General features: G+C 37.4%; 1 protein-coding gene across 2 annotated transcripts in view; it reads left to right on the top strand.

The window, feature by feature from the left end:
- LMBRD1 (LMBR1 domain containing 1) overlaps window positions 1–19,479 on the top strand; it is a 71,054-nt gene extending 51,575 nt beyond the window's left edge. The window contains exons 13-16 of one of the 2 annotated variants that reach the window (XR_003572875.1): window positions 993–1,142; window positions 6,464–6,539; window positions 13,311–13,472; window positions 17,308–17,400. Coding sequence is in view for 1 of the 2 variants with exons in the window: in XM_027898765.1 (XP_027754566.1) it covers window positions 993–1,142; window positions 6,464–6,539; window positions 17,308–17,399; window positions 17,560–17,679 (438 nt within the window). In the remaining variant the exon portion in view is untranslated. Of the gene's footprint in view, window positions 1–992; window positions 1,143–6,463; window positions 6,540–13,310; window positions 13,473–17,307; window positions 17,401–17,559 lie in introns of those variants that run through there. The other variant, XM_027898765.1, reaches the window with a different exon arrangement.
- The last annotated feature ends 8,279 nt before the right edge of the window (window positions 19,480–27,758 follow it).

Raw genomic sequence — 27,758 nt, 5'->3', positions numbered from 1 at the left:
GGCCTTATGTGATATGGCAGCCTTACCAGGTACCTGCAGGTCCAGGCCCAGCCCTTCCCCACACACACTCACAGGAGTTGGTTTTGACCTATATCAATAATTCAGTGAGATTTGGATCCAGTATCTCACAGATTTGACAAGTAGGTTTAGCTTCATAAGAAGTAAAACAGTACAGTGGTGATATGGCATGTCTAAATATTAAGCAAATAATATATTTGAAAAAAAGGCGTTTGAAAAAGCAGCTTTGTGTCCCATAGTGTGACAGTCAAGCCTGTGATACTTAGTTAAATATTTCCAGGCTTATGTACCCACTCTCCCTTTAAAACTGTCACCTTTTCATGTGGTGACACTCCAAATTGTGAACAATGACCATCAGTTTTTATAATGAGTTGTGAGATCAGTATTGGTTTTGGTCTGCTGTCATTTGCCCCTCATGTGCCAGCTTCTTCATCTGAATATGGCCCTCAGGTTGAGCCCTTGGGGATTAGAGAGTACAGTGGTATCTACAGAATAACAGTGAGGGACAAGAAGCTACCCTATGGTGCGCAGGTTTCCTCAGAGCCTGGGAATGCTCTCTCATAACTCCTTTTTCTGTTTCTAGATCTGATTGGGGCTGTAGTGATAGATGACACCCCACCTTGACCAAAGGGCACAATATTCTTTGACAAACCAAGGCCCATTTTGTTATAAGGATACACAGTCTGTGATAGGCAACACTATTTTAATCTTCCTTGTGACTCCTGGTGTATAAATGTTTTAGGCCATTAATACCACCAGTACTTAATTTGTTTGAACAGCTGTGCTTTGAAATTTAGGTAAATACCCTTGAAAACCTGCCTTGAGTCACTGGAATTAAGTTGCTGGAGGATCATTTTATCAACCTCCCACTTCTGGCAGTAGAATTAAAACTGTTATTTGAATTAAAGAGGTTTTTAAATGTCTCCAGGAAAAAAAATAATTTTGTTGTGTTAATATTTGTTTTCTGGTTTTAGCTTTATAAAATCAGACGAGGAAAAACTCGACCTCAAGCACTCTTATTTCTCTGTATGATACTTCTATTGATAGTTCTTCATACAAGTTACATGATTTACAGTCTTGCTCCACAGTATGTAATGTATGGAAGCCAGAAATACCTGGTGCAGGTGAGATGTAATTTTTTTTAATTTTATGTTTAAATTTTCTGCATCCAAAAATGTATTGTTTACAAAAACTCTTAAAGTCAGGTGCATTCTCAGTTTTTGAAGAGAATTTTGTAGCCAGTTTTTTTTTTTTTTTAAATACTAGTAGATCTGTTGATAATGCACAAGCCAGAAACTAATTGTACTGCATATTATACAGCTAAATTTCTAGGTTATCTTCAGGCAGTGTGAAACTTTTGAGTTTTGCTTTACTCTTTCTGATAAGACAGCTGCCAGCTTCCACTAGATTCTGAAGTGGTATGCTAAGTGACTGCAGTGAGGACTATTTTTATTGTGTAAGGCTGTGTACAGAAGGAAATCCATGTCATTCCACAGATGATAGTTTTTATGTGCGTATTTGTGAGAAATGAGAAAGATAACAATAGAAACTCATCAGACTGGAGCAAAGTATGTGCTGATTAATCACGCCTCAGACGCTTTGGACTCTCTAACTTCATGAAACTCCATGCAGTTCTTGCTCTCTAAAATTACAGAATTAAGCAGTTAAATATTAGTCTCTGCTTTTGTTATTGCACTTTTGTGTACTTCAAGTTTTTGGTTTAAGTCTTTCGTCTTCTGTACCTGAAGACTTGAATTACTGTATTTCATCTTAGTTTGAGCAGCAGACTGCATATTTATGGGCAAGTTCAATGTTACGTATCATAAGAATCTTGAGAGGTTTCATGGACATCTGTCTATTAAGGTCTGGTATCCTACAGGTGTAGACTTTATTAGATCTGGTTTTGCAAATGTAGACAACTGACCAGGTTGTAGACTGGTTGGTTATAAAGTCAAGATCTCCTGGTGTGCTGTTTGGTGTTTAGGTTTCACAGACAAAACCGTTGAGCCAGAGTGGTTAAAAGAAGGGATTTAAATCTGATTGAAGTAATTGTATGCTGCTTTGAGCATTTGCAGTCCTTTGGTTAGTTTTCCAGGAGGATGTACCTCTGGGAGAGCACACTACTTTAAAAAGAAAGAAAATGAACAAAATACCCACCGACCTCCTTCAGCTGCAACTATTTTGTAGATTCTGTGATTTATCACGATCAATTCTTTTGATTTAAATAGTGGATACAGAGTATTTGGTACAAAAGCATTACAAGGAGAAGTTGAAATTGGAGTAGTGTTAAACATGCTAGAGATGAGGAACCTGATCAACTTAAATGTGTTGAGTTGATGTGGTAGAATTATCACTGCAGGAAATGGAGGATTCAATAAATGCTACTTTGCTACTGTCTTTACATCTCAATTTTCTGGTAATGGGCAATTGGTCATCCTCACATCAGTCCAGGCACAGTAATACATTCACTGTAGGGGATTTGAATATTTGGTATTTAGGAAGTATAATGCATTTTATTAGATTTTATGCTAGATATAACTAATAAAAAATAAAAATGCTTAGGCATCTATAAATTGGCTCAACTTGTTGGAATTGGAGTAGTAGCAGCAAAAAACTAAGTAAGTTTAGGAAAGCATTTTGCTTATAGGGTGAGTTTACACTGAAGTCCTGGCATGTTTTCTTACTATGAATGTAACTTAGAACATCATGTAGCAATATCAGAATCAGTTATGAGCTCAAGTCCTGCAAAAGGCAGTTCAGTTTTTAATGTTGTAAAATGACTGTGTGTCTCCAATTACAGTGCAGAGCCATTGTGGGTGTAAGGGTGGGATGGACAGTTTTATTAAGGGTCCTACCAAACTAGTTTTTGGGCCTTGCAGTGACCCAAGAAAGGAATCTTTTGTCATAAAGCTGGTGGATAACATGGAAGATTGAAGAGAAAAATAATAAAACCTGTAGCTAGCAGTTTGTTTTTCTTTATGAATAAAATAGAATGTGTGTATATGGAGGGAGGCAGAAGGATTGAGACTAAACAAAGACATACATGTTACCTTTATGACAAGTAGTATCCAAAGATAAATACATAGTTTGTAGCTAAGGAGGATCAAGAGAATAGAGCACAACAGTAGGAAGGCTATTGTGTCATTCTCACAGCTATTGACATACAATCCTGGTCAGCAATGCAAGAAGGATTAGCTGAAATGGTTGAGTAGAGCTATAACTTTCCATTTAAAGGATTAAACTTGTTGTGGGCAAGGTAACCATTCTGGACCTTCAGCTTCTTATGTTTCACTTCAAAGAGCTTTGCTTAAAGTGCATATTACAACTTGAGTAGAAACTGCTTTTATTGTTAAAATAATACGAGGCATAAAGAGTATGCTGGTAAATTAAATCTGGACTTCTCTGGCATACCAAGTTATGTACTTGTTAGGTCTTCAGACAACATCCTCTCGAAGAGTCTTTCAGAATGTACCAGACACATTTTCTGTCTGACTACCCTGACAACTGCATGTCAGATTTTTATATTTTGAAGAGATGGTGTCTGGGAATGAAGAGGAGCAACAGATTTTCTGTGGATGTTAGCAATGAAGAGGTTCTTAAGAGTTATAAATTGGTCGTTATGGATGTAGGAATATCCAGGAACATACACAGGAGTGGGGCAAGTGAACTGTATATGGCAAGCTTCCTGATGTGACCTGTATGTACCAGTTCACTTGGACAGTCCAGGTTTTCATTGTGCTCACACACCACAGTCAATTTCATCATTTAAAGTAACACCACTGATAACCAGCACTGTGTACAAAAACAAGCAAAAATTGAGGATTATTCTAAGTCAGCTTAGTGGATGGGGCTGATAAACATGTATATTGCAATCTGGTGGCTCACAGACGGCATGCAAGAGCACTTCTCCCTTTGCTTTGCTCTACAGTAATTCCCAGTCTGGTAACCTGTCAAACTAACTTGTAACCAAAATCTATAGTAAGGCATTAGGTTAAATTCCTCTTTAAATTTTGAACTGTTTCCTTTGGAGACTGTTACTCTTGACAAGAACTTTTTAATTTGTAAATGCTGTCCATTTTTCCTTTTAAGTGAATATGTGTGGAAAAGTGGAGCTCTTGTGAGGCAATTAACATTAGCTAGACCTGGGCTGCTAGCTTTATTAACTTTCTGACCACTGATGTGTTCAGAGCATGTGACCCCAATTCATCAAAAGTGTCTTGAGCTATGCTGTCTGTAGAAAACTTTTGAAAGTTTCTTTTGGATACAGTGCCCTTACCAACTGAGTCTCTGTGTAGAGCTTTGGTCAACTTTCATAGCTCTTCACACACCAGGGATAGCTTGGGTTCACCTCTTAAGACAATTTGTAGTATCTGCTAATCAGCCATGAGTCTCTTCATAACCGTTCACAGAGTTCTATCCACATCCAGGCCACCTTCTCAGCTTTCTAGCAAAATCATAACTTTGCCCATACTCAAGTATAATTGCTATTTCTGTTCAACTAGGCCAAAGGTTATTTTGCATTTGTCTGAAAGAAAGACCATTCCTTGCTGATGCTTGTACCTAGTGGACCTTTAAGACTTCACTGACCCAGACAGGAATTAAAAGGCCAGCGTTTGCCATGAGCAACATTGATACTTTTGCTGCTGTGGTCCTTAACTGGGGAACAGTCACTTTCCTTCTCAGCTGTCACGTAAATAATTTGTAGGAGCTAAACTGCAGGACCCTGAGTGACTCTGTCAGCAGCAGGAATCCAGAAGAATCCCTTAGATGGCCAAGTGTGCCAACAGATCTTTTTGATTTATTGATCCTGAATATAAGCAGGAGCAAATTATGTCGGTGTTACAGGCTGTAACCTAACTTGTTATATGATAGCTTGCTATTTTCTTAAGTATCCAAAATGTGTCACCTCTTCCAACACACATGCTTGAGTTACTGTACTTGGTTTTGTCTCATGCTTGTCCTTGATGCCTCTGGCTTTCAGCCTTGAACTAGATGGGATAACAGAACACTAGAGTTCTCCTCTGGCAATACCTGGGCTAAAAATGTCTTAAATCACAGGAGTGTTCATGGTGAACAGTGGTATATAAGACCTACGAAAAAGCATAGATGTTATCAAAGAAAGCCCATAGGTTGTATTTGAAAAACCCTACTATTAAAATGCTGAAGTAAATAAAGATTACGAAGGTGAAATATTTGAAATGGCTATGTTGTGGTTGATTGTTCTGTGGGTTTTGTGTGCCCTGTATAATTGTACAAGGTACAGTGCTGTTCTTTGAAAGAAGCCCTCTGAGCAGTGTAAGCTGTAATGGTGACAGCCAGCTGGAATACGTCCTGGAGATGGGCCATTACTAAATGTACACTGAATAACTGAAGTTTCATGTCTTCTGTTTTTATCCTATTGTTTCTATCTACGCATTGTCCTCCTACTTTTGGTTCCACTTAAGCTTCTAATTCCTGTGACTAATCATACTCATTTTGGATCCATATTTTTTAAGGCAGTAGTGGTCTCCATGCTTCTTTGTCTTTGCATGAATCAAAATTAACTGGACATATAAACTGTTGCGATCCTAAAGGATCCTTTAGGATAGACAGTTGGTTGTTTCTCTTGAATGTTCACAGTGAAGGCTGTGTTTGCTTAATATTGATAAACCTTAATTAAGCTGTCAGAGAGACAGTTTGCTGTACCAGCTCGTACTGATTGCTGGTATGTTTTAAGGAATATTTTCTTCAGTCTGAAGGAGAAAAGGTGTTGACCATTACTGATTTCTTTATAAAGCTTTCTGTTTAGAAAATTATGAAGGGAAAAGTAGGTAGACCCTTTAAAGTGAATTAATGTATGAAGAAATCAATGTAGTGCAAAGGATTTGCATTGGACTCTGCTGAAATTATTCACTGATTGTTCAAAAATGTAGTATGTAAGGAATTCATGTTAGTCTCTGAAAGGATTGGGTTTCTAAAGATTTGGGCCACTTAAACAGGCACATTTGGGTTCTAAATTGTTCACTTCAGCGTAATTTGTCTTTTTCCACTCTGGCTGTCTAGTATTTTGGATATTACCATCTGGCCTTTAGACCAGAAGGGAATTGCATTTGGTATCACTATGGAAGTCTAACATTTTCATGGTGTCTTTAGCACCAAAGTTCAGTTTCAAATTCTTTTTATGGACAGTTAAAAGGTTTAATTTCAGAGATTAAGTTTGTTTTTTGTCTTCAAAAAGAATACAAGGTATATTTTTTTAAAATGAAAGGATATTTAAAAATGTTCATGTTTTACCATTTACATCTTACTCAGCATATACTGTTCAAAAAACAATCTGTTTAAGTACTGTAAGAGTTTTGTCAAGGCAGTTTCAATAAAATTAAAAACTTACTTGGAAATGTTTGATTTGGGTGCTATCATGGGAAGAGTATTAGTTGTAGACTGATTTTCCATATTTATAATGCAGAGTAATCAGACAATTGATGGCCAGCCAAGGAATGTGACATTTGTATCTAAAGACTGTGATGCAGATGCACCTGAAGGTAAGTTAGATATATTTATTTCTTGCATTTCTAATGTGATACATGTGTGGTCATTTGTAATAAGTAACTCAATCTCTCTCTTCATGGTTTTCATTTGCTTTGGTCTAATATATTTAATCATAAGCTTTGATATATAGCTAAGTCCAAAAAATAGCTTGCTTAAAGCTTACTTGATTCATTTGAAGAAATTACTATTTTTAGTAGAACCCTTGGCCAACAGAGCATTCCACTTAGCTTTAAAAATCTCTCATTTGCTTTAGTGTACATGTACAAGATGTTGAACATAAATCCCAGGTGGTGAATAGCTTAGCATGGGAAGTGTCACTTCAGTGTATATGTTTACCGTAGAAATGTCCAGACAAGTATTCTATTCAATTTCTCAACGTACTCAGGAAAACTAAGATCTGAAATCAGTGGAACTGGTAATTCTCAGTGGAGTTTTACAGGTAAGAGAATTATGAAATTTTTATAAATAGGTAGACATGGGCTCTTCCATGAGCAACAATACCAGTGGAACCAGACTTCCTAAATTATTTTCCTGTAATCCTCCAAATTTATTGTTCCTTATAATACAAAGTATAACTCCTGCTCATTTGTGTTACTAACCGTCCCTTTTTGACCTTTGGGCAGAAGATATGTTATGGATATTCTGGAGCCGTGAGTAGTGACTATCAAGCAGATAGGTAATTCTGGAGTGTTCCTTGACTTTCCATCTATGCAGGTCTTAATGCTGATTTTATTTTTTTTTTTTAGAGAGACTAGTAACATTTTATTTGGTGTTGTCTTTGAAAGTTGAGTAAAGCTGTGAATGAATTTTAGCCTGGTTTCCTTAAAAAAAATATAAAATAATTGAAATCACACTGGATTTGTTTTTTGCAGTGTTACCTTTCACCTTCCTTTCCCTCTGCATATAAACAGTTTTTTCAGTTTGAAACAGTCTGAATTGCACAAGCCATTGTAATAATGATATTGCTCTTTAAGGTCACAATCAATTATATTGATTGCTTTGATCTCAGCAAAATATTTATGGCCTTCACAATGGTCCAGATTTTTTCAGACCCAAGCTTTCAGTTGTTCTTACTCTGGCAAACTTTCAGCTCCTCTATATGAAGAGCAGTTGTATTATGTGTGCATGTATATACTTATAAAATGTTACAGTGTTTGTTATTGATAGAAAAGGTAAATAGTTGTCCTGTGTTCTCTTTGTATTATCAGTATTCTGTAACTCCTGGTTTTTGACTGGTTCTAGAAGATCTTAACAGCTCCTCAGGTTTTTTCCTACTTGTGTTATTGGACAAGATAGTACTTAATTTTAAACTATTTTTGTAACTAGTGGAGATAACTGGACCATTAAGTTCTTTGTTTGTAGTGTTAGGCCATGGTCTCTTTTGCAAGGTGGTTCCCTTGTATTTACACTATCTTTAAATTCAGTATGTATGTGTTAGTCTTGCTCCTGGTAGTTCATAGCATTTCTCAAGGGCCATGGATTTATCTCCTGTCTTCCCCCATACTAAAATCATTCATCCATTTTTTTGATTGCTATTTTTAGACTTAATGTCGTTTCAAGTGGTTTTGTGTTTTGACAAATATAGTTGTTTAACTCACATATAAGCTGCTGTATCTTTGTGATTAAAAATAGAAACTTCTATTTAGAAGAATTTAGAAGAACAACATCTGTTGTCTTTCGAAATGAGATCACTTTGACCAAGTTGATTAGGTTTTTGTTTCTTGTGAACAGCTTCTTGACTTGGCTAGTATTTGCTAGGAGAAGAATATACTCAGTGGCATTGACTTTTGTGAGAGAAAATAGTCTGATTTCCTCAATTTTGTTGCTTAATTATTTCAGTCCAACCCCAGTTCCTCTAAACTTACGAAATTGAACCCATACTTGATTTTTTGAGTACCTTTAATACTATGATTTTCTCTCCTAATTTACTTTAACTAATGTAGGCAATATGGCTGTTACTTAAAACTAGTCACCTGATGTGCTTAATGCAAGAGTTAGTCTGTGTAAATGATGGCTTTGGTTTATCATCATTAACGTGCTGTTGCAGTGGATGGAGATCTTCAAGTCATATTCCCCCTTCTTAATAGGGAAGAGGTGAAGAAGGTGTTGATATGCTGTCCTGTGCTAACCTAGTGAAGTAGAAGATGGATGGGTATTTCCTAAATGTGAACATTAATGTGTTGAGGAGGAGGCTATAGTGGAGTTGTATTAACTGCAGATGATAGTCAGGCCATTTGAGTGTTTTTATAAATGAAAGAAAATTTTATTTTGTAATACTAAAAAAAAAAGTTGTGTTAGTGAAGACACTTTATTCACTATTTCATCCAGTCAGTTTTAGGAAGTGAAAATCTAGTGCTTGCCTTGAAATACCTGCCATTTGTAATGCCTGGTAACAAAACAAATGAAAATAACTGTTTTAGATGCTATTCTTTTCTGTGATCAGACGGTATCTTAACAAGTGAAACTTATTCCAGAGGTAGAAATATACTTTTTAATTCAATTTTCCTTGTTTTTAAGGGTATTAGACATGGGCAAAAAGGGGTGCAAATAACTTTAACTTAATATAAAGGTTGTCAAACGCAGTTTGAATTGCCTTTTCTGGTTTATATAAAGCATTGAACTGGAACTAAATACAAATATTGATTTGTCTTCTCTGTACTTTATTTTGTTCTGTTTAAACTGAGTTAATTTTAACAGGTGTTTTTCCTTAAACATGAAACAAACTACGACCTTTTATTGTCTGTGCTGATAAATCAGCTTATAGCAATCTACTATGTTATTGAATAGATGTTATAGATATGATCTCTACTTGCTGTTACTAAGTAGATCTTTTTTTTTTTTTTCTGTCTGAGGTGGTAGAATAGACCTGATCTGATTTTGTTGTAACAGCTAATGCTCTCAAAAATTTTGATGTTATTAAAACTCCAGGCTTTAATGGGCAGTGTTTCCTACAGATATATTTCAAACCCGCGTCTGGCTTGGTCAAAAGGACAGTTACACTTCCTGGGGAAACTTAAGACAGTTAAAATGCCATCTTATAAAAATGTACTCTCAAGTATTTATAGCTAGATATATAATTTGTGGTGTTTTATCATTATATTACCTGCTTTTATGCAGCAAAACTCGTCTCTACTCCTGGTATGCAGGAGGTGAATCTTTTATACTCTGTACCAAAGGCTGCAATCGTGTAACTGCTCAAAACAGAACAGAAGCCAAAAAACAATAGGGTGAATATTACAACTCAAAGTATCTTTTTTTTTTTAGTTATATTTTAGCATCTTGCACAAGAGTTATGTGTTCTGGGTAAATTAGACTTTTTAAAAGCTTTTTAAGTAGTCTTTTGTAGCAGCAAATTTAATAAATTTGTTATAGGCAAGACTTTAATTTTCAGTGTTTGATACAGTTGGACAAATATCTCCTTTGCTTGTTGTTTCCAAGGCCTAATGCCAGCTGTTCAGTTGAGCATAAGGTCAAGCAAAGGAGTTCAGTTTTTTGATTAAGACTTTCACCTGGACTAATGCACTGAAAGCTTGGTATGGGTTTAGCTAAACAGGTTAATGAGATTTAATGTAAATGAGCAATGACTCAGCTGCAAGGCTATATAAAAGCTTTTTCCCAACCTTAGTTATGATATCTGATAAACACTCTCTACCCTGTTCTGGACAAAAACAACCCCCCACATTGTTTTTTGTTTTTTTTTTTTAGCATCATGCACCTTAAATGCATAACAGGCTGTGAATCCCCCTTGGATTCTCTCACTTCTTTCACTGGTGAAATGAACCCAACACCTCCTAAAAATGCTGGGTACAGTTTATCTGCTGTGCCTTTTTCATAGGCCCACACTGACTTGGAGATACATGTAAAGTGGGAAAGAAGGATTATCTCCGTTTCTAAGGCTTTGAACTGAGAAGGTCTTACTGTGTTAACTAGATCTGTGCCGCCTTCTAACACACTTCTTAGCTAGAAGTCAAGAAGTTCAGGATCCCAGGCTTTATTTTAGCCAGAATAAAGATTAGATGTAGACATTGCTCAAGCTGGAGAGGAGCCCCAAAGACAGATGCCAAAACAGAAGCACGTTCTTTGTTTCTCCTTTAGAAAAATCGGGACACATGCAAAGGGAAACTAAAAGCAAATTGCTCAGAACCTACAATATTAGGTAATATTAGTAATTTCATATGAAGAGCTGTGTAGACTATAGATTACCACTTGCAAATTGTTGTTTTAAATTAATTAATTTGCAGAGTTACAAAATGTTTCATATAAAGCCTAAATGATGATTTTAGTGAGGACTTTCTCCAGTTTCCTTTCACTTTAGTGAATGACCTTACTAATACTTTCCCCTGAGTCTCTATTTGTGCGTAACACTAGTGAAGTCCTCTATAACCATAAATACTCAATATAAATAAGCACAATGGTGCAGGTCTGACAACAGAAAGCCCTGTTTGGCAGCTTTAAACAATATAAGCAGCTAAGAGTGCCATAAGTATCTTTTTGCAGTGCATTGTTCGTTGACACTCAGTTGTAGAAACAACAATTCCTGCAATTTTTTCTGCAGTCCACCACTGTGGACAGACATGAACTACCCCTCTTCTCCCTCCCAGTAATCATAACTGGAGAGAAATGAGGCTGCATTTTCTAAATACTCTGAAATGTTAAATGGCAGTAAAGTAATTGCACACTTTCTTCTTGAATCTACATGCTACTTCTGTTTCCTCTTGGATTTAAGCCCAACAGTCAAGTAAAATGCTTTAATATTATCAGTACTTTGGAACAAGAATTGAAGCTCCTTGAAAAGCATTGAGGGGTATGCATCCATTCCTGAAAACAAGTACACTTTGAGTAAGAAACCTTCCAACACTGTCCACAAAACTGCCTTTTTAATAAAGGCAGTTCTCTTAACAAAAGAAGACATCATATTTGACCTCTCTGAGTAGCAATTCCACCACATCTTTCAGTCCCTGAGAAACATTAATTGCAGTATGTATTGGAAATATTTTCAATGCAATGTTAGAAGCTACTTCTGCTGGTGTAATCAAATAATCTTTATCTTGGTGCAGACAGCTGATAAACTCACTCCATAACATGCTCAAGAACAGCCATGCAGAAAATTTAAACGGTGATCTATAACTGTAGCTAGTGACACTTCATACAGATGTCTCCTGTCTGTCTTCAAATATGGTTTTCCCAATAGAATTAGAAAGGATCAATTCATGGAGATGGTCTTTTTCACTGTCTAAGACATGTCCTGCAGCTAAGCTGGATGAATGACACTGGACTGGGCAAATCCTTTCTGAACCATGAGGGAGAAACCTAACTGGATTGCAGCCAAATATATCCTAAATTGTGTCTAAAGAAGACAGGAATAAAGCTGTTGTTTTCAGAGTATCATTGATGGAAAAAAAAAATCACAAATTCACATCCAGCTTCTTATTTAAAATAACTTGGCATTGGGTCTTTTGGCTCTTTAATCATAGTCATAATTGTTTTTTCTTCTCCAGAGAATAAGGAAGGCATTCCAGCATGCAAAGTTGCTCTTCTTTGTTTAAATGCTTTTTTGAGTGTCAGCTGCTTGTAAATACTTCTGTCTGCAGACAGAATATGAGGTACTCTGTATGGATATAAAGAGATCAAGGTAATTTTGTTGAAGTATCTTCTTTCTTCCCATTTTCCAAGTTCTTTTCATGTAGCATTATCTCAGGATAGGGAAAACAAGGAATTCTTCTTTCCACAGGACACATCCTTCTTTAAGTAATAATCTGAAGATAGTATGACTGTATTCAGTAGAAATCATATGACAAAAGGTTTTGATTAGTATGGAAATGATAGGTTATGCTGTCCACTGCTTGCTTTCTGGAATTTTGCATCCGTGTTCATCCTTAGGGTATTGCCTTGGTCGCTTGTCACTAGCTAGCTCTTTAAAATAAGAGTAATTTGCCATTAGTTCCTGAAGGGAGGCTCAGGAAATGCAGAAGTTCAGATTTAAGTTAGGATTTTAAAAGGCAAGAAGTAGCAATTATGGCTTGTGTTTAAACACATCTGGCCAGTGTTTGTACACAGTGTTTCAAAAGGTGTTTAGTTTCAATAAAAATGCCCAGAACACTTTTCTTCAGCAGGCTGAATAGGGGTTTATTGCTTCCCTGTAGAAAGTGGGTATTATCTCATGGGAATTAACATGGCTTCAGATCTAAGTTAGTGGCTAATGCTGTACCTTTGCACTATACACATGGCCTTGTAGAATTAGTATTTTCTTCACTTGGAGATATTTAACAAACATTAAAATCAACTTATCCTTTGAAATTATGAAAAATGAGATTAACAGGTTTAGCTCTTCAAATCTCATTAAATGGTTTTCACCTCGTCTGTTAATACATGCAAATCTTGGCACCCTCACAGAATCTCTGTAAAGAAAGTGAAATAGAAGCCTTATAGCTAGGTGCAGTTTTGCATTATAATACCATAACTGTGCGAAGGTGAACTCCAAATTTAAAATGGCCAAAAGAGGACTGATAGACTCTTTGAGTGTGTAGAGGGAAGTGGTGAAAACTTTTGTTATGTTTAGGTAAAGTTTGTTTGTGTTTGGTTGATTCTAGATCCAGAACTCTCTTTTTACAGCAGCACCCTGCATTCATACATGAATTCAAATCCTGTTCATCCAAGTCACTTTGTTTAAATCTGACTGTTGGAAAAAATAGTTATGTGACCCAGATTGCTCAGTAGGATGTGGTTCTTGTTATTTAGCATTCAGAAACTTTTTTCTTTTTCAGCACAGAATCTTGGAGAATCTTACTGGAAGACTCTTTATGCTATAAAGCCCTGCTAGCCCTGGTGGGACTGGCAAATTCTCAAGCCATTTAATGTAAACACTCATAATATGTAATTATCATCAAGAAGTTGTGTGACTGTTGCAATTGTTCATGTAGTGTAAAGTAACTACAAATAGCTGTTGGTTATCCAGGCTTGTAATCTTTGTTACAAAATCAGATCTGACTATTTGTTATAAAACCAGACTTATTTACAGTGACTACATCACTTTTCTGGATGTTTAGTTTTATGTCAGGTTGTGCTTGATTTGCAAATAAACCATGTGAAGTCTCATATCACAAATTTTCTGCAGCTTGAAGCACTGAATAAAGCAGTTTGCCTTCTAAATGATAGCTTGTCCCTAATAGCTTTTCCAGGCTCTTCATTACTCTTTGGCTTCCAAGTAACTGGCTCCTCCTTAGCCTGCTCAATCTTTTGCTTTGTCAGGATTAGATTCCAAAACTATTGAGCAGCTTTTGTTGAATAAGGTAGCTTTTTGGACTAGACTTTATCCAGCTAGACTTTTGGTCTCTATGGGTCTGTTTTAGGTGCCATCTCACTACCACTTCCAGCTAAGCAAAGAAAGTCCACACCAAAGGCAGCTTTTTGTGCATGTGTGTTAGACATAGCTGTCTACACTCTTTTAAGATCTGCAAACTGTTGTTTAACATCTGAGTGGTTTGATACTCATGCTTTTAGTGCACTGTAGTGCTTCAAAGTGCTGTCAGCTTGAAATGTTGGAAGCTTAGTGATTCACATCTTTTTAAGTGGGCAGCTATTGTAGCTACATACATCCAGTTGGGAGATAGTTTCAGATCCTTGCTATATGTGAGTAGTGTGTCTTCCAGTGTACTTTCCAGTCTGAAAAGAGATCAAAGATGTAAATTTGTTGCAAAGTTAACCTAGAAGCAAGTGGTGGTAAAGCTCTTCGAAACTTGTGTTATTGTGAAAGCTGAGTGATGAATTGAAGATGTAAGCAATTTCTGGGAGAAGTTAACTAGGGGAAAGATAACTGGTATAGGATACCACAACCCAAAAATTCTAAAAGCTTTGCATGGGAGATTAAGTTTAGCTTGTAAAACCAGTGAAGTAGCAGCAACAGAGGAGCAGGACTGTGAAGTGCAAAGGCAGACTGAACAGCTGAATGAGGTTACTATTACTTTTGTAATCTCATACTTTCTAATATATCTCACAGCAGAGAAGAATATGGAATAAATGGGGATGTGCTCAAATAGAATATGCAAGAAACCACTTTTGTAGAAACTGATGAGTAAGAGGTACTAAAAAACATAGTCATTTCCCCCTGTTTAACCAACAAGAAAACAAAGAAATACTGTGTTTGGGACTCAGGTAGCTGGTGCTGCTATTCCATGAATCTGTTTCCAGAGAAAGCTATGGAAATATGTGAAGTACAATCATTAACATTAACTTCTGTGGACATTGAAAGTCCTTGAGTGACCTTAACACTATGAAATACTGATAAAGATATTAGATTGAGATCACAGGTACAAAACAGAAAGAGAAACTTGAAATTACAAAACTTTTTATATACTTGCTAGTATCTGAAGACTGCTGAAGCTTGCTTTGTCTGGTCCATCTCAACAATTTGGTCTGTGACCAAAGCCATACCTAGAAACTGTAAGCAGCAGCTGCTTTTTGCAACATAGCTTGTGAATAATTGGCAGCAAAATATGTTGAAATAAATCTTCTTGGATACCTGAAGCCATGTCTTCAATACATTTAAGGTTTGGAATATGTAGTGCTTACATGTTTTAGCACAGTAAAGATGCAGGTTTTCTTTTGGCAGTTGTTTAGAGTATATTTTAAGCAAAACTAGTTCTGCTTGAATTTGGGTATGTAAACTTCATCAGTCTGTGGATGACATTCTTTCTTTGGGTTTTCCATCCAAAATGCCATTGTTAGTTAGATCTTTGTCTCTACATCTACCTTTGTGTAATGATTTCAAGCACACACAGGACCTTAAGAGATGGTCTGGTCCAACACCATGGCAGGGTCAAGGACAGCAGGTTTTTCAGGTGCATCCAACTGCAGATGTTTTCACAGACCCGTGTTTACCTATGCCGATAGTGAACCTTCTCCGATTATTTAGCTATGTCTGGTCAACCCCTAGCCTACACTGTTGCATAGTGTCTCTTTGTTCCAAGTACAGGACTTCTGTCTCTGTTAAACTTTGAGGACTGTTTCAATGGACTTGAAAAATAGGTCTCCTAAATATGGCCATCTAGTGTGTTGGGTCCCTGCTCTCCTCTTCTCCCAGTTTGATCTGTGGATTTACAGAGGGTATAATCTCTTACATTGTCTAGTTGATAAACTGAGTCATCAGTGGACTGAAAACAAAAGCAGTCGACTCTTCAGGTAGTAATGACTATTAGTACATGTCATTCTTTGTTTAAAAAATTGTTTTATCTTGAATCTTGGCTTTTTGCCTTGGTCAGCACTACATAATATGCTGTATTTTTAAAGTGGTGGCAGTTAATCTATTGGAGGCTTAGTAACTTCCCTTGTGTATTTCTGTTCCACGTGATCAAGATGTGCCAGTAATATTCTCCCTGATCATTCTGGATAACAAGTAGTTATCTTAGTTCAGGTTGTTCATTATAATTTATTCTAAATTGGAGAAATAAGTTGATTAAGAGTGTTGTGTTATGTCAGCCTGGTTAATAATACATTAGTTCAGAAATAATAGATAAAATTAGTTAGCTGCTCTTGTGACACATTGCATAGAAATGTTTCCTCAAGGTCAAACTATTCTAAAATATTTACCATCACCTATTGAATCCAATTACTGTGAAGAGTCATCTGAAAGTCTTTTAGCTGTTTTTAATTCAAATAACCAGCTGGAGAGCTGCATATGGTATTGACAATACTATATGCAATTATGAAGCGTCTTCACTTTACCTGAATTTCTTACTTAGATGGCTGCTGAAAGGTAAACTGTGTAACTATATAAGCAGCATATCACTCAGAATTTTAGAAGACAGGAAGTTCTGTACTTGAGCTGTACCTGGGGAATATTTCCAAACCTATGGTTCAAACTGAGGGAAGAACAAGCTATTTATATTGCTTACTTTCTTGAGTGTTCAAGTTTGGACACCAGTTCCTGCTTTGAAATGGGCTTTAGAGGTGGGGTTTTGAAGCATAGTAAATAAGGAAAAAAACCATGTTATACCTTAGCATAAACTCAGTGCACTCATTGCACCGGAGAGGTTCACCTGGCTCATGTGTCCTGCTGGCCACCGTGGCATGTGTTCAGTGTCCCATGCAAGCCTTTATGCTCCCTGTCTGCAGTGTTGAAAATGCCTTGGCAATTGATTCTTAATCTTGTTAGAATCTGACTCTTAAAAAGGAAAAATGCGGCCACATCAGAAAATGCATGTTAGAGAAGTGAGGTTTAACCGTGTTTTTAGGTCTTGGGTACAAATAAGGCCCCTGCTGTCTGGATTGCAGAAGTCTCAGTACTTCTTGGGGCTTTTTGGCCTACATGACTCAACATTGTTCTTGGCGATGATTTACAAAGCTTATGCAGTTCTGGTGGAAACATGACTTTTTTTTCAGAGTCCTGAAAAGTATGTTTAATCCAGACTCTGCTTTGCATCTCTTTATGGCTATGATTTATCTAAAATGGGAAGCGAGTTCTATTTGAACAGATTCTAGTTAATAACTGACACATCTGCAGGAGAAATTGTGTGCAGTGATAATGGGGTTACCTGTGTAACTTGTAACTTAGTGTTACCTGTCACAGTCACTCCTTGTAACAACAAATGCTGGTCTTCTATACTGTCGTGGGAGAGGAGAGTCAATGAGATTTAATGAGTGTAATTGTTCTGCAGATCTGAATACTCTTGAAAACTGCTAAATTATTATCTTATTATATTTGGGTTAGCTGGGTTTTTTTTGTTGTTGTTCTGTGTTAATCAGTACTATTTCCTTTCATTTTAGATCAGTGTATTGTCACTCGGACGTACCTCTTTCTTCATAAGTTTTGGTTCTTCAGTGCTGCCTATTACTTTGGGAACTGGGCATTCATTGCAGTAAGTATTTTAGAGATCACTAAATCAAGTTGGATAATTTACAGTAGTTGTCATTGCATCATTTGCGTCACCACCTTGCCATTTTGTTTTACATATATTGCCCTTATGTGCCCTTTAATGGAATTAACTGTAACTCTTACTACTTACTTTGAATTTGCAGGTCTTTTTAATTGGATTAATTGTTTCATGCTGCAAAGGCAAGAAATCGATCATTGAAGGTGAAGTGGATGATGATGATTCAGACATGAGTGATGATGAACTGTCTGTTTATTACCATTGATATGCTTTTGCCTTCAAGATGAAAAAAGTGTAATTTAAAGTTAGTTGAAAGTCATACCCATGTGGAAGTTGTATCCAAATAAGCATCCTTGCACCTGTAAAAATAGAAGAAATGTGTGCTCACTTAAAGGGGTAAAAAACCTGAATATCACTTTGAGTATCACTGTTAAATGAGAAAAAATACTGAAGCTAAGTTTGAATAATATATAGAAAATATTGTTTTATGATTAAACGTATATGTAAATTTCTGATGTATAATTTGAGGAACTGTTGTAACTATTTAATAATTCATCATGCTTTTCTGTTAACTTTTGTTAAATGCTTTAATGCTTAACATGTAGGACTTTTTTATTCATAAATAAAACTAGCTAAAATCCTGCAAAACAGTGCAAATATTGCTGGAAATATTTGGATAAGATTTATACTTTCAGAAGAGTTTGATTTTTGCATTAGTTTTGCTGGTATTTCTGGGATGTCCATACACAACTATAGCTAATAAGAGACTGTCCTCTAAAGTATGCCAAAAACATTGACGTAGGTGGTGAGTTCCCAGTCCATGAAAAACAAGTAATTTTCCTACTGTTATGCCCACTGAGTTACCGTGGGAATCCTCAGGTAACTATGAGGTGGCTTTTACTCTGTCAGAGGAAATCATTAGTGTAAATTACAATATTAAGCACTGTTGCAGTGTTTTAGTACAGTTCAGTTCTGAAACTGCCAGGTGCCTGATTTAGTCATAACTAATGGAATAATTAAGATGCAAATAATTTTTAACATATTTTTCTCTTTAATGCAAATTGTCTAGTTTGAAGTTTTCTCTCAGTATTTAATGTAAATGTTGTCAACTTGTTTACAAACCAATATGTTTATATAAACACAGTTCATAAATATTTTTGTCATTCATGTTGTCTTTGTAAAGTAATCCTATTTTAGCTATATAGTTACTGAGCTATATTTCTAACACTGGAAAAAATCTTCTGATATCCTTTCACAGACTTGGAAAGAGAAAATGTTTACAAATACAGGGTTTTAAGCTTCTAATGCTGCCTGAGGGATACTACAGTCCATGCAAGCCTGTGGAAATGTAACTTAGGTAGTCTTTTTACAAGACTAATTGTTAAATAGCTATTAAAATGCGGGGGAATTATTATGTCCTGTTTGCGTGTTTGCAAACACTAAAGTTATTCAAGAACAGTCTGCCTCTTCCTGCAGTATTTCAGAACAGCAGGCTCTCGGGAACTTCTGAACTTTAATTTAGCTTCAGTATTTGAGGAAGTCTTAGGTGAGTTGCTTACTGAAAGCACGAACACAGGGAACTGATGTTTGGACTCTTACAAGGAACAAACAAAACTGAAGTCTTTTAACAAGCCTTCTGTGCCAACTGTTCCAATAACATAAATGTTTGTGGCAACCTGGAGGAGTGGCTGTAGGTTATCATGAGCTACAAATATGCAGTCAGGTCTGCTGAATTAATACCAATCAATCCATTTGCTGCCAGTGAGACATTTGAAAGGATGCAAATGTATTAAAAAGGTGACGGTAGGTACTGGAATTTGACTAAGTAGTCTGAGGTCCCTTTGACTTGATTTAGGTGAAAACTATTTAAATATGACTGTTGGGGAAACTTGCAGGAAATTATTTAAAAGAAGTTCAAGTAATTCAAACAAAAGGTGAAACCTGATTTTGACTTTTCAGAAGCTGCATCCAGAGGGTAGCAGGAAGTTGGAGCATGCTTATTTGTGGATGCCCTGGTGGAAAAGTTACATGAGCTAATTTAAATAAAGTTAGCTGTTCAGATGTCCTCCTTTCTTTGTGGGTTTTGTTCATTTTTCATCTTTAGCTCTAACCTGTGATAATTACAGATTTGTTTGTAACACCCAGTTTTGTAAAGTTATATCCATTCTACCTTAACTTCTCACTGGGGAGATTGCTGCTTGTCTGGGCAAGATTGGCAGGAAGGTGTTGGTTTTGTACCATGTAGCTGCTTCATGTTGCATGTGGGCTTAGAGGGTCACTGGCCAGGGTGACTGGTCAGTGGTAGGCATATGTTGCTGTGTCTCCTGTTTCTAGGATTTCATTAATTTCCAGGTTCTTTGCAATCCAGTCCTGTTTCCTGTCAAAATAGTCTATATGCAAAAATACAGTGATCTACCTTTGAATTAGTGACTGTCTCTTTAATTGGATTCAGTAGGTGCCACTTTTTTGAATCCAAGTATTAGTCAGATGTATAAGCAGCTGTATTGCATCTCACTGAGCTGGAGTTCATTTCCCCCACAGTAGCCCTTCACAGTGCTGTGCTTTGCATTGGTACCTGGAAAGGTGTTGATAACACACTGGTGTTTTGGCTACTGCTGAGCACAGCACCAACACTGTAACATTCCTTCTTCAGTCAAGGCCAAGATCCTGGGAGAGGAACCAAGTAGGGCAGCTGACCCAAATCAACCAAAGGGATATTCCAAACCACCTGACGTCAGCTCAGATATAAAAGCTAAGGCAAGGAGCAGGAAGGGGGGCATTCATTGTGTACTGGCTGCGTGAGGAGGAACCGTCACGTGTACTGACACGCTCCTTTTCAGAGGTGGCCGACCGTCGCTGCTCATGGGACGTAGAGAATAATTCTGTTATCTTTTGCTTCTGCGCACGCAAGCTCAGCTTTAGTTTTTGCTTTAAATAAACTGCCTTGTCCCAACCCATGAGTTGTTTTTTCCCACCCTACTGTCTCCCCTGTTCCACTGGGAAGGGGAGTAATAGGTGTCCAACCAAGGTCAACCCACCACAACAGCCTGTGGTGAGCTGCAGTTATCAAGAAGCAGGCTTCTGTGGGAGAGTTCAAAAGCTGTTTCAGACATCTGCTGTCACCCTCTGTCATACAAGCAGTAAATAACTGTCAGCATTCATAATCGGAATTATTCTTCACCTGCCACATCCTCACTAAAATTTCTCAGGAGTTCAATGAACCATTTGACTGACAAGGTTTTAAAAGATTTTGTGTGCACTAATGTAATTGTAATGAATATACACTCAAGAATTCATCTCTAAGCACGTCATGTGATGGAAACTTGACATTTTTAACTGTACTGTGCCTTTAAAATGAACTGGAGGTGGTTTTGAAATTTACTGTGTGAACTCAACAGCCTGGATTTATATGTCTGTTATCACCCAGTGAAGAAAACTAACAGTGAAATATAAAATAGCCCTGACTTAAAATAATTTGCATTGATCGATACTTGCAGGAACTTTTAAGAAACAGAACTTCCAGTATATTATTTCCTACTTGTCTCTTGTGCTGTCTTAAATAAAATACTTGCAAGTAAAACAATTAATTACTTTCTGTCCATGAAGTTATCCATGCTGTGGCAACAGTTCTCCCTCATTTAGCTGTTAGCTGTAAAATGATAGTCCAGTTTTCTGCAGGCTTTGAAGCAAATTTGAACTTTCCAGTCATGTTAAAACAGTGTTCTACCTTGTAAGCAAATTTCTAACATCTTCCATTGAGTCTTCAAAGATCTCTGTTTTCTGGAATGAAGTCACTTAAAAGCATCAGAATTGTTTCACTGCTTTGCTCAAATGAGTGATATTTCTATTCCATCTCTATAGTATGAACTTTCGAAACTTCTGAATAAGTGTAGTGCTGTCGTCAGACTTGGCTTCAATTACATTTGCTTTTGTCCTTTTCCAGTCAGCTTCTACCGTGTTGGAGGCTCATGAACATACAGAAACTAGAGAACCTTAAATCTCACTGGCGTGTCAAATAAACTGTGATCACCAGGAATGTTTAATAGAATTCAGCAACAATATGTGCCAAATTGGTCCTCAATTTGGTGCTTGGACTACAGTGATTGGTAGTTTATCCAGAGTTACAGGTCATAAATACCTTAAAGCCTGTAATAGTCTGTTTTGTTCCTTAGCTGAAACTGACAGTGTGCTGCAGATTTGCTGCAGATTGTCAGAAACAACTGAAAAGCCTTTCTCAGTAAAGGTGCAAAGGTACATCTGCAATGTCTTTGTATTTTCTGCTTTAACTTCAGGAAAGTTAATTGCAGTGTGGACTTGAGATTTTGTACTGAAAATTGCAATCTACTTCTAGGTGCACTGTACTTGTACCAGAGTCATGCTGCATAGAATGGTAATTGCATGCTCAGATAATGTGACTAACTAAGCTGAAAGCTAATGAACCTTTTCAATGCTCATATTTTGCTCCTGAATAATCGGCATAGACATAACTCTGCAGATTCTTTTACGTGTCTTCTACTGCTTAGAAACTGTATTTCTTGGGTTTACAGCTGTTACTTGACTTTGTCAACACAAGTTTCTGAATTGAAGAGTGGCTGAGCATTCTGAAAAGCATTACCCCCTTGTAGAAACTATTATGTGGTTTATTGTAAAATACTAGTAATTGCTGCTGTGCATAGCAGAGGTAAAGTTGAAGTGTTTAAAGCAACTGCTAAAGTGTGGAAGGTGACTTTTATCCTGTAAGTAAGTAGAAATTCAGCCAATTATTACAGCACTGATAGAATGCTGCGTATGGGTAAGGAAATAAAGCACTGTGTCTGAGACTAAGCAAAGGAAAACAATTCATCCCTTTCTAAAATTATCAAAAATAATTTGAAATACTCAAGCTGTAACATTTTTCAGCCTCTTAGGTTAAGGATTATGGTTCATGTTGATAATACATCCTCTGACATTAGCGTAAATCTGTTTCTTGTAACCTTCTGCAACGTCCTTTGTCTTGCAGATGAAGCAAAGAAGTGAAACCAAGAATTATTTTCTTTCCCTTCAAATGTGTATTTTGACTGTACTTCTCAAAAGTTTTGGTTGTGGTGAGATACCATTTTCTGTTAATACTCTTAAGATTCTGTTCCTACATCAAGTCAATTGCCAATTCTGGATGATGAAATTAATCATGAATTCTAGTGTTTTAGTGATCAGTTTTAGTGAGATGTGGCTGTTAGAGAAATTACTGGAAGTTACTGGACTATTTTTAACTTCTTCCTATTCAGAGAGATTGCATGAATGATAACACTTCAGTCAAATTTCTAGCTATAAAGAGCATTATTTCTTTGATATAAACAGTTTAAGCACATTTAATAATCTGTATTTATAGCTTGCTTCCAGATTCACCTCTGTAAGTATGATGTATATAGAAGGGTCAGACAGAAGAATTTTGGTTTCTGGAGGGCTGATAATAGAGGTAAGCTACGTAGGACCTTCCTTTATAACAGCTGATGATTGTTGAGTCCTTAGTTTGTGTGTTATATCTGTGTTTTTCCACAGAGAAAATATGCAGGTTGCCTGTAAAACAAAACAAGTTTAAGTTGTTTTGGCCATTTTTGCAAAAGGATGTCAAAATCCTTATTATGAGAATCCAGGTATCTTGCATAACAGTGGAGAACAGAGTGAGAACACTCAGAGCAAATGTGAAGCTGAATATATTTGTAGTTCCTACTGAAATTCAAGTCTGGTTATGGTGCTTTTCACCAGAATGTATGGAAATTCCTTCAAGGAAGTAAAAAATAACTGAATAGTACTGCTACTGCTGTTAAGCTGTCTAAACATTAATCATTGTTACTGTATCCTATAGCATTTCAAAATTCTCCCACATGTAGTAGGTGTATCACTTCACCTGAGAACACTTCAGAGTCAGGACATCAATAGGTGGCTAAAGGATTGGTGCCGCTGTCAAAATTTTGGGTTTTTTGACCATAGGGCAAACTCCACAGTACCCAGTCTTCTTAAATCAGATGGGCTTTATGTATCTAGGAGGGGCAAAAGGACTGTAGCCGATAAGTTAGCGAGGCTCATCTGGAGGTCTTTAAACTAGGTTTGAAGGGGGAAGGGATTGAATCCAGGGTCTCCAAAGAGAAGCCCAGGGATGAAAAGCCCGAATTAAGAGTAGAATCAGCAGCCCAGCTGAAGTGCATGTACATCAATGTACGCAGCATGGGCAACAAACAGGAGGAGGTGGAAGCTATCGTGCAGGAAAGCTATGACGTAGTTGCCATCACAGAAATGTGGTGAGATTACTTGCATGACTGGATGGTTACAAGCTCTTCAGAAAGGACAGGCAGGGTAGGAGAGGTGGAGGGGTGGCTCTATATGTTAGAGAGTCCCTTGACTCTGTAGAACTTGAGGTCACCAATGATAAGGTGGAGTGCCTGTGGATCAGAATCAGGGGGAAGTTCAACAAGGCTGACATCCAAATGTGAGTCTCTTATAGACCACTCAGCCAGGATGATGAAGGGGATGAATTATTCTACGAGCAGCTGGCACTTAATTTCTTTGTATTTAAAGCAAAGGTGGATTAAAAGATGAGGCCAGAATTTAGTCTGAGCACGTCCTATCTGAAATCTGAGCCATGTAATATGAAACAGACTAATTCCAGGTGTTTTTTAAAGCTATTAATGCATGATTTGGGTTACTGGACTTTCTAGATACCTGTAGTTAGTGTCCCTTGTATGTTCAGAGATGTCCTTCTCTGCAGATGTGCAGAGTATATATATAGTATCTGACTTGTCTTGTTGGAAATACAGATGGTACTACCCTCTTCATGCAGACAGCCAACTGGCAATTACCTACCCAATACTGCTAGAACACGACACTGTCTTGAATTTGACTGGAACAAACTTGTTTTCACACCTGGGAGAGAATCCTTATCACCATACTCTTGAGATCTGTCCCTACTGCTGAATTTGATGTTACGCAGACTTCTAAAATCTGCTAATATCAGAGAGAAAAGCAGAAGCAGCAGCTTCTTCTATAGCAAATTGCTCTGTAGTGTGTCCACAAGGCAAAAGTGGTGGTGGTGGTGTGCCTGACTGGCAGCAAATTATAATTTTTCTGGTGTTGGAGGTATTCCAAGAGTAGCTAGATTGGTCCTACATGCTTGAAAAAGGCTGTGTTGAAGCATAGTCCAGCAAAAAAGTACTCATTTATCCCTCATCCTGCTACGTTGTCCTGCTGAACAGAGGATTTTTCATGCTGTGGAACCAGTGCTACCATGTGATGTGTGTGGAACCAGCACTGATATGCAAGGCTGAGCAGACAAATGGTGCCAGTTCCAAGGGGTAACAGTAGAAATCCACATCCTATCAACAGGAGTCCTGCTGCGATGAAGCACGTCAACTTTTTGTTTTAGAAAAAGCTCAAGATCAGCTTCCTGACAAGCTGGCATCCTCCTACAGTGGAGCTGTTTTAATGCCTTTCAACTGTTTCCACAGATTTCCGGTGCCACTGCAGAAATCATGTGAGGATGGTTCTGTCCCATTCTCTCAGCGATGTGTGAACAGGCCCTGTTTTGACAGGCTTGCTGGATGTGTCTTCACAGTTCCCAGTAAGGCTCCCAGGTCCCCTGCCAAAGACACAGTGATAAGTACGTCATTCAGACTTGGCAAATCTATCACTGGGCTGGATGAATAATGTGCAGAAGGGCTGTTCTTCGTGTATGTGAATTTCTATCTCAGGAAATGTACTCCAAATAGAAATGTTTCCATATTAGTGTCCTGTTTTAGGCTAGTGCCTGAACAAACCTTTGCAGCAGCAACCCTGAAGTTGTCCGATACCATGGGGATGTTTTGAATTGAAGAGCTCATCTCATAAAACACCAAGCATATCAATTCTGATAGTGTTACTTCTAATCTCACTCCATCTGTTGCTGAAAGGCCTTATTTAGCGTCACCTACTCATTTTAAGTTAAACATAGGACTTAACTCACTCTTCTCCAGTAACAATTTTTTATGCTTTGTGATTTTGCATTTGTTTTTTAGCCTGTTTTTTAAAATGCTTTTTCAGGACTGTCATCCATTCCTGTGGGCAAATGATCTCCAAGTGCTTTGAGGAATCCACTTGGTTTATATAATAATTCAATCTGGCAAAATCTACCCTCAAGTAGCACTGGAATTGCATTTAAGTAATCTGGTTGTGTAGCTGAATTCTCCTAAGTCGTGATCCTGTCTTGGATAAAAGAAACTACATGTATTTGCTGTACCTAGTGCCCCATTGTTGCTCTCTGACATGGCTGTATTGTTTGGACTCTTTCCAAAGCCGTTCTCAGTGATTCTTTGGCAAATCCTCAACTCGAACTGCAGAGATTATGCTGCTACTTGACAGATGTACATTTTTTTAATTGCCTTTACATTTTATCACAGCTCATGCGGCATCATTATTTTTTAGAATATGCCAATACTTCCAAATCTGTAATGCTCCTGTACGAGCATTTGCAATTGTAAAACTTTACATGTTGGACTTGACTGTTAAATTGTATGCTGGGTGATAGCTATTCTCCATACTGGAATGGATTCAACTGGCTGCTCTTGTTCCTGCTGTTCTGAAGAGGACCCTGCTCTGTAGTCACCTACAGTGGCTGTCATCAATATGAAAGAAAAAATAAAAACTCTCTAACGTGCTCCAGTCAGGAGTTTGTCAGAAAATCTCTGAATTTATCCAGTCCCAGCAAGCCATAGCCAGTTTTTAACTATCCATAAAGCACTTCTAGTTGCTTTTCCACTGTAGGGTTAGTTTCTTCCGAGAGCAAGTAATGAGCCATATTGGTTACATCTTATATATTCATGTGGTTGGTTACTAGTTATGAAAAATCCTGTTCCACAGCAATGAAGTTTGATTTCAAAAAGTTCCTAGGGTGGAAACAGTTGCCCCAGAGTATAAAAATAACTGGTATGTGTCATCTTTCTCCAGAGATAGGAATGTGAAGCATGATTGTTGTAATGTGGACACTTCTGTAAAATTATATGCTACATCAAACTATACATTTTATTAAAGTTTAGTGTAAATTATTTTGCATTTAAATATATTTTGCATTCTCAGAAGTGACAGTTATCAAACCCGAGAGGGAGTTATTCTCACTTTTGTATCAGTTGTTTCTTTTTTCACTAGTGAAATACAAAAACAATACAAAAGGGAAACAGTGCCCATTTGAATCAAAAACCATTGCACATTGTCCCTTGGGTGAAGAAGGAATAGGATGAGGATGAAACTGAGTCATGCTGAACTGCTTCAGTAGCTTGCTGTGAAAAGGGACACTGCATATTCCTGCAGCATCTAGTACTTGCCTAATCTGTTTGTGAGCTGACTCAGTTTGCTACTGTATTAGCACAAAATAAACAGCAGCTAAGATGTGGAAAGGAGGGAGAAACACTGCGTGGCTGGAGGCGAGAGAATTATAGTGACTGACCTTCCTAGGACAGACAGCAAACAATCACATCAGAAGTCTCTGTAAGAAAGATTGTCCATCCTTGTAAGACTCCAGAAGGGCAGCTGTAAAAACTGATATGCTTTAGCATGAAAGAGGGAAGTGCATATGAGAGCTGCAGACTTGGATAATTAAGTGGGTATAATGCTGTCTTAGCTGCTCTGGAGGTCATTTGTCTAGCTAAGGGAGACCTAGGTCTGAGGGAAGTCTGATCACCACGGACTTTTTTTCTTGTCCCTTCTCATTTTCTACCTCTGGCTCTCATAATTCCCCAATCTTACATAATCTTTATTTCTGTACTGGTAGTATGTAGTGTCTTTTTTCCTCCTTTTTTTTTTTCATTCTTTCTTTTTTCTTTTTGATCAATAAATCTTTTTCAGGTGTTTTGCCATGCCATGCCTTGGAATAAAAGTTTTCTAAATGTCAAGCTGATTACACTACATTTTTCACACAGAGGTACAGCAGATCTCTGGAATGTCTTGGCAGTGCCCAATTCCCTTCCATGTAATTCAGGTATCCAGGGAGCAACAGACTCTCATGGACTAGGGAGCAGTTGTCACCTGCAGGGAGAGAAGCCAGGTTTTTTGATAGGTCACCACAAAAGAGTTCTTGGACTGTGCTGAAGCATTGCAGTGGACTCTTGCTCCTTGATGGTCCCACAAGGAACTGATCAGACAGAGCTGAGCTGGCTGACTTGTCATCACCTGCCTGTTTCTTAAAACGTTATTTAAACGCATTTGCACTGTTTGAGCAGGGGGGCTCACAGCTCACTGTGGAGTAAGTCAGGCTCAATTTCATACCTTAAGGGGAAGCCCAGAATCATCTTTGAGACAAAGATGAAAGAGAAGGGCTAAATTACAATAAAAGATAATCCT

This window comes from Empidonax traillii, unplaced genomic scaffold (assembly GCF_003031625.1).
Source record: "Empidonax traillii isolate 1590-97213 ecotype Southwest subspecies unplaced genomic scaffold, ASM303162v1 scaffold621:size378804, whole genome shotgun sequence".
NCBI lineage: Eukaryota > Metazoa > Chordata > Aves > Passeriformes > Tyrannidae > Empidonax > Empidonax traillii.
This window is presented reverse-complemented; position numbering and strand designations above follow the sequence as displayed.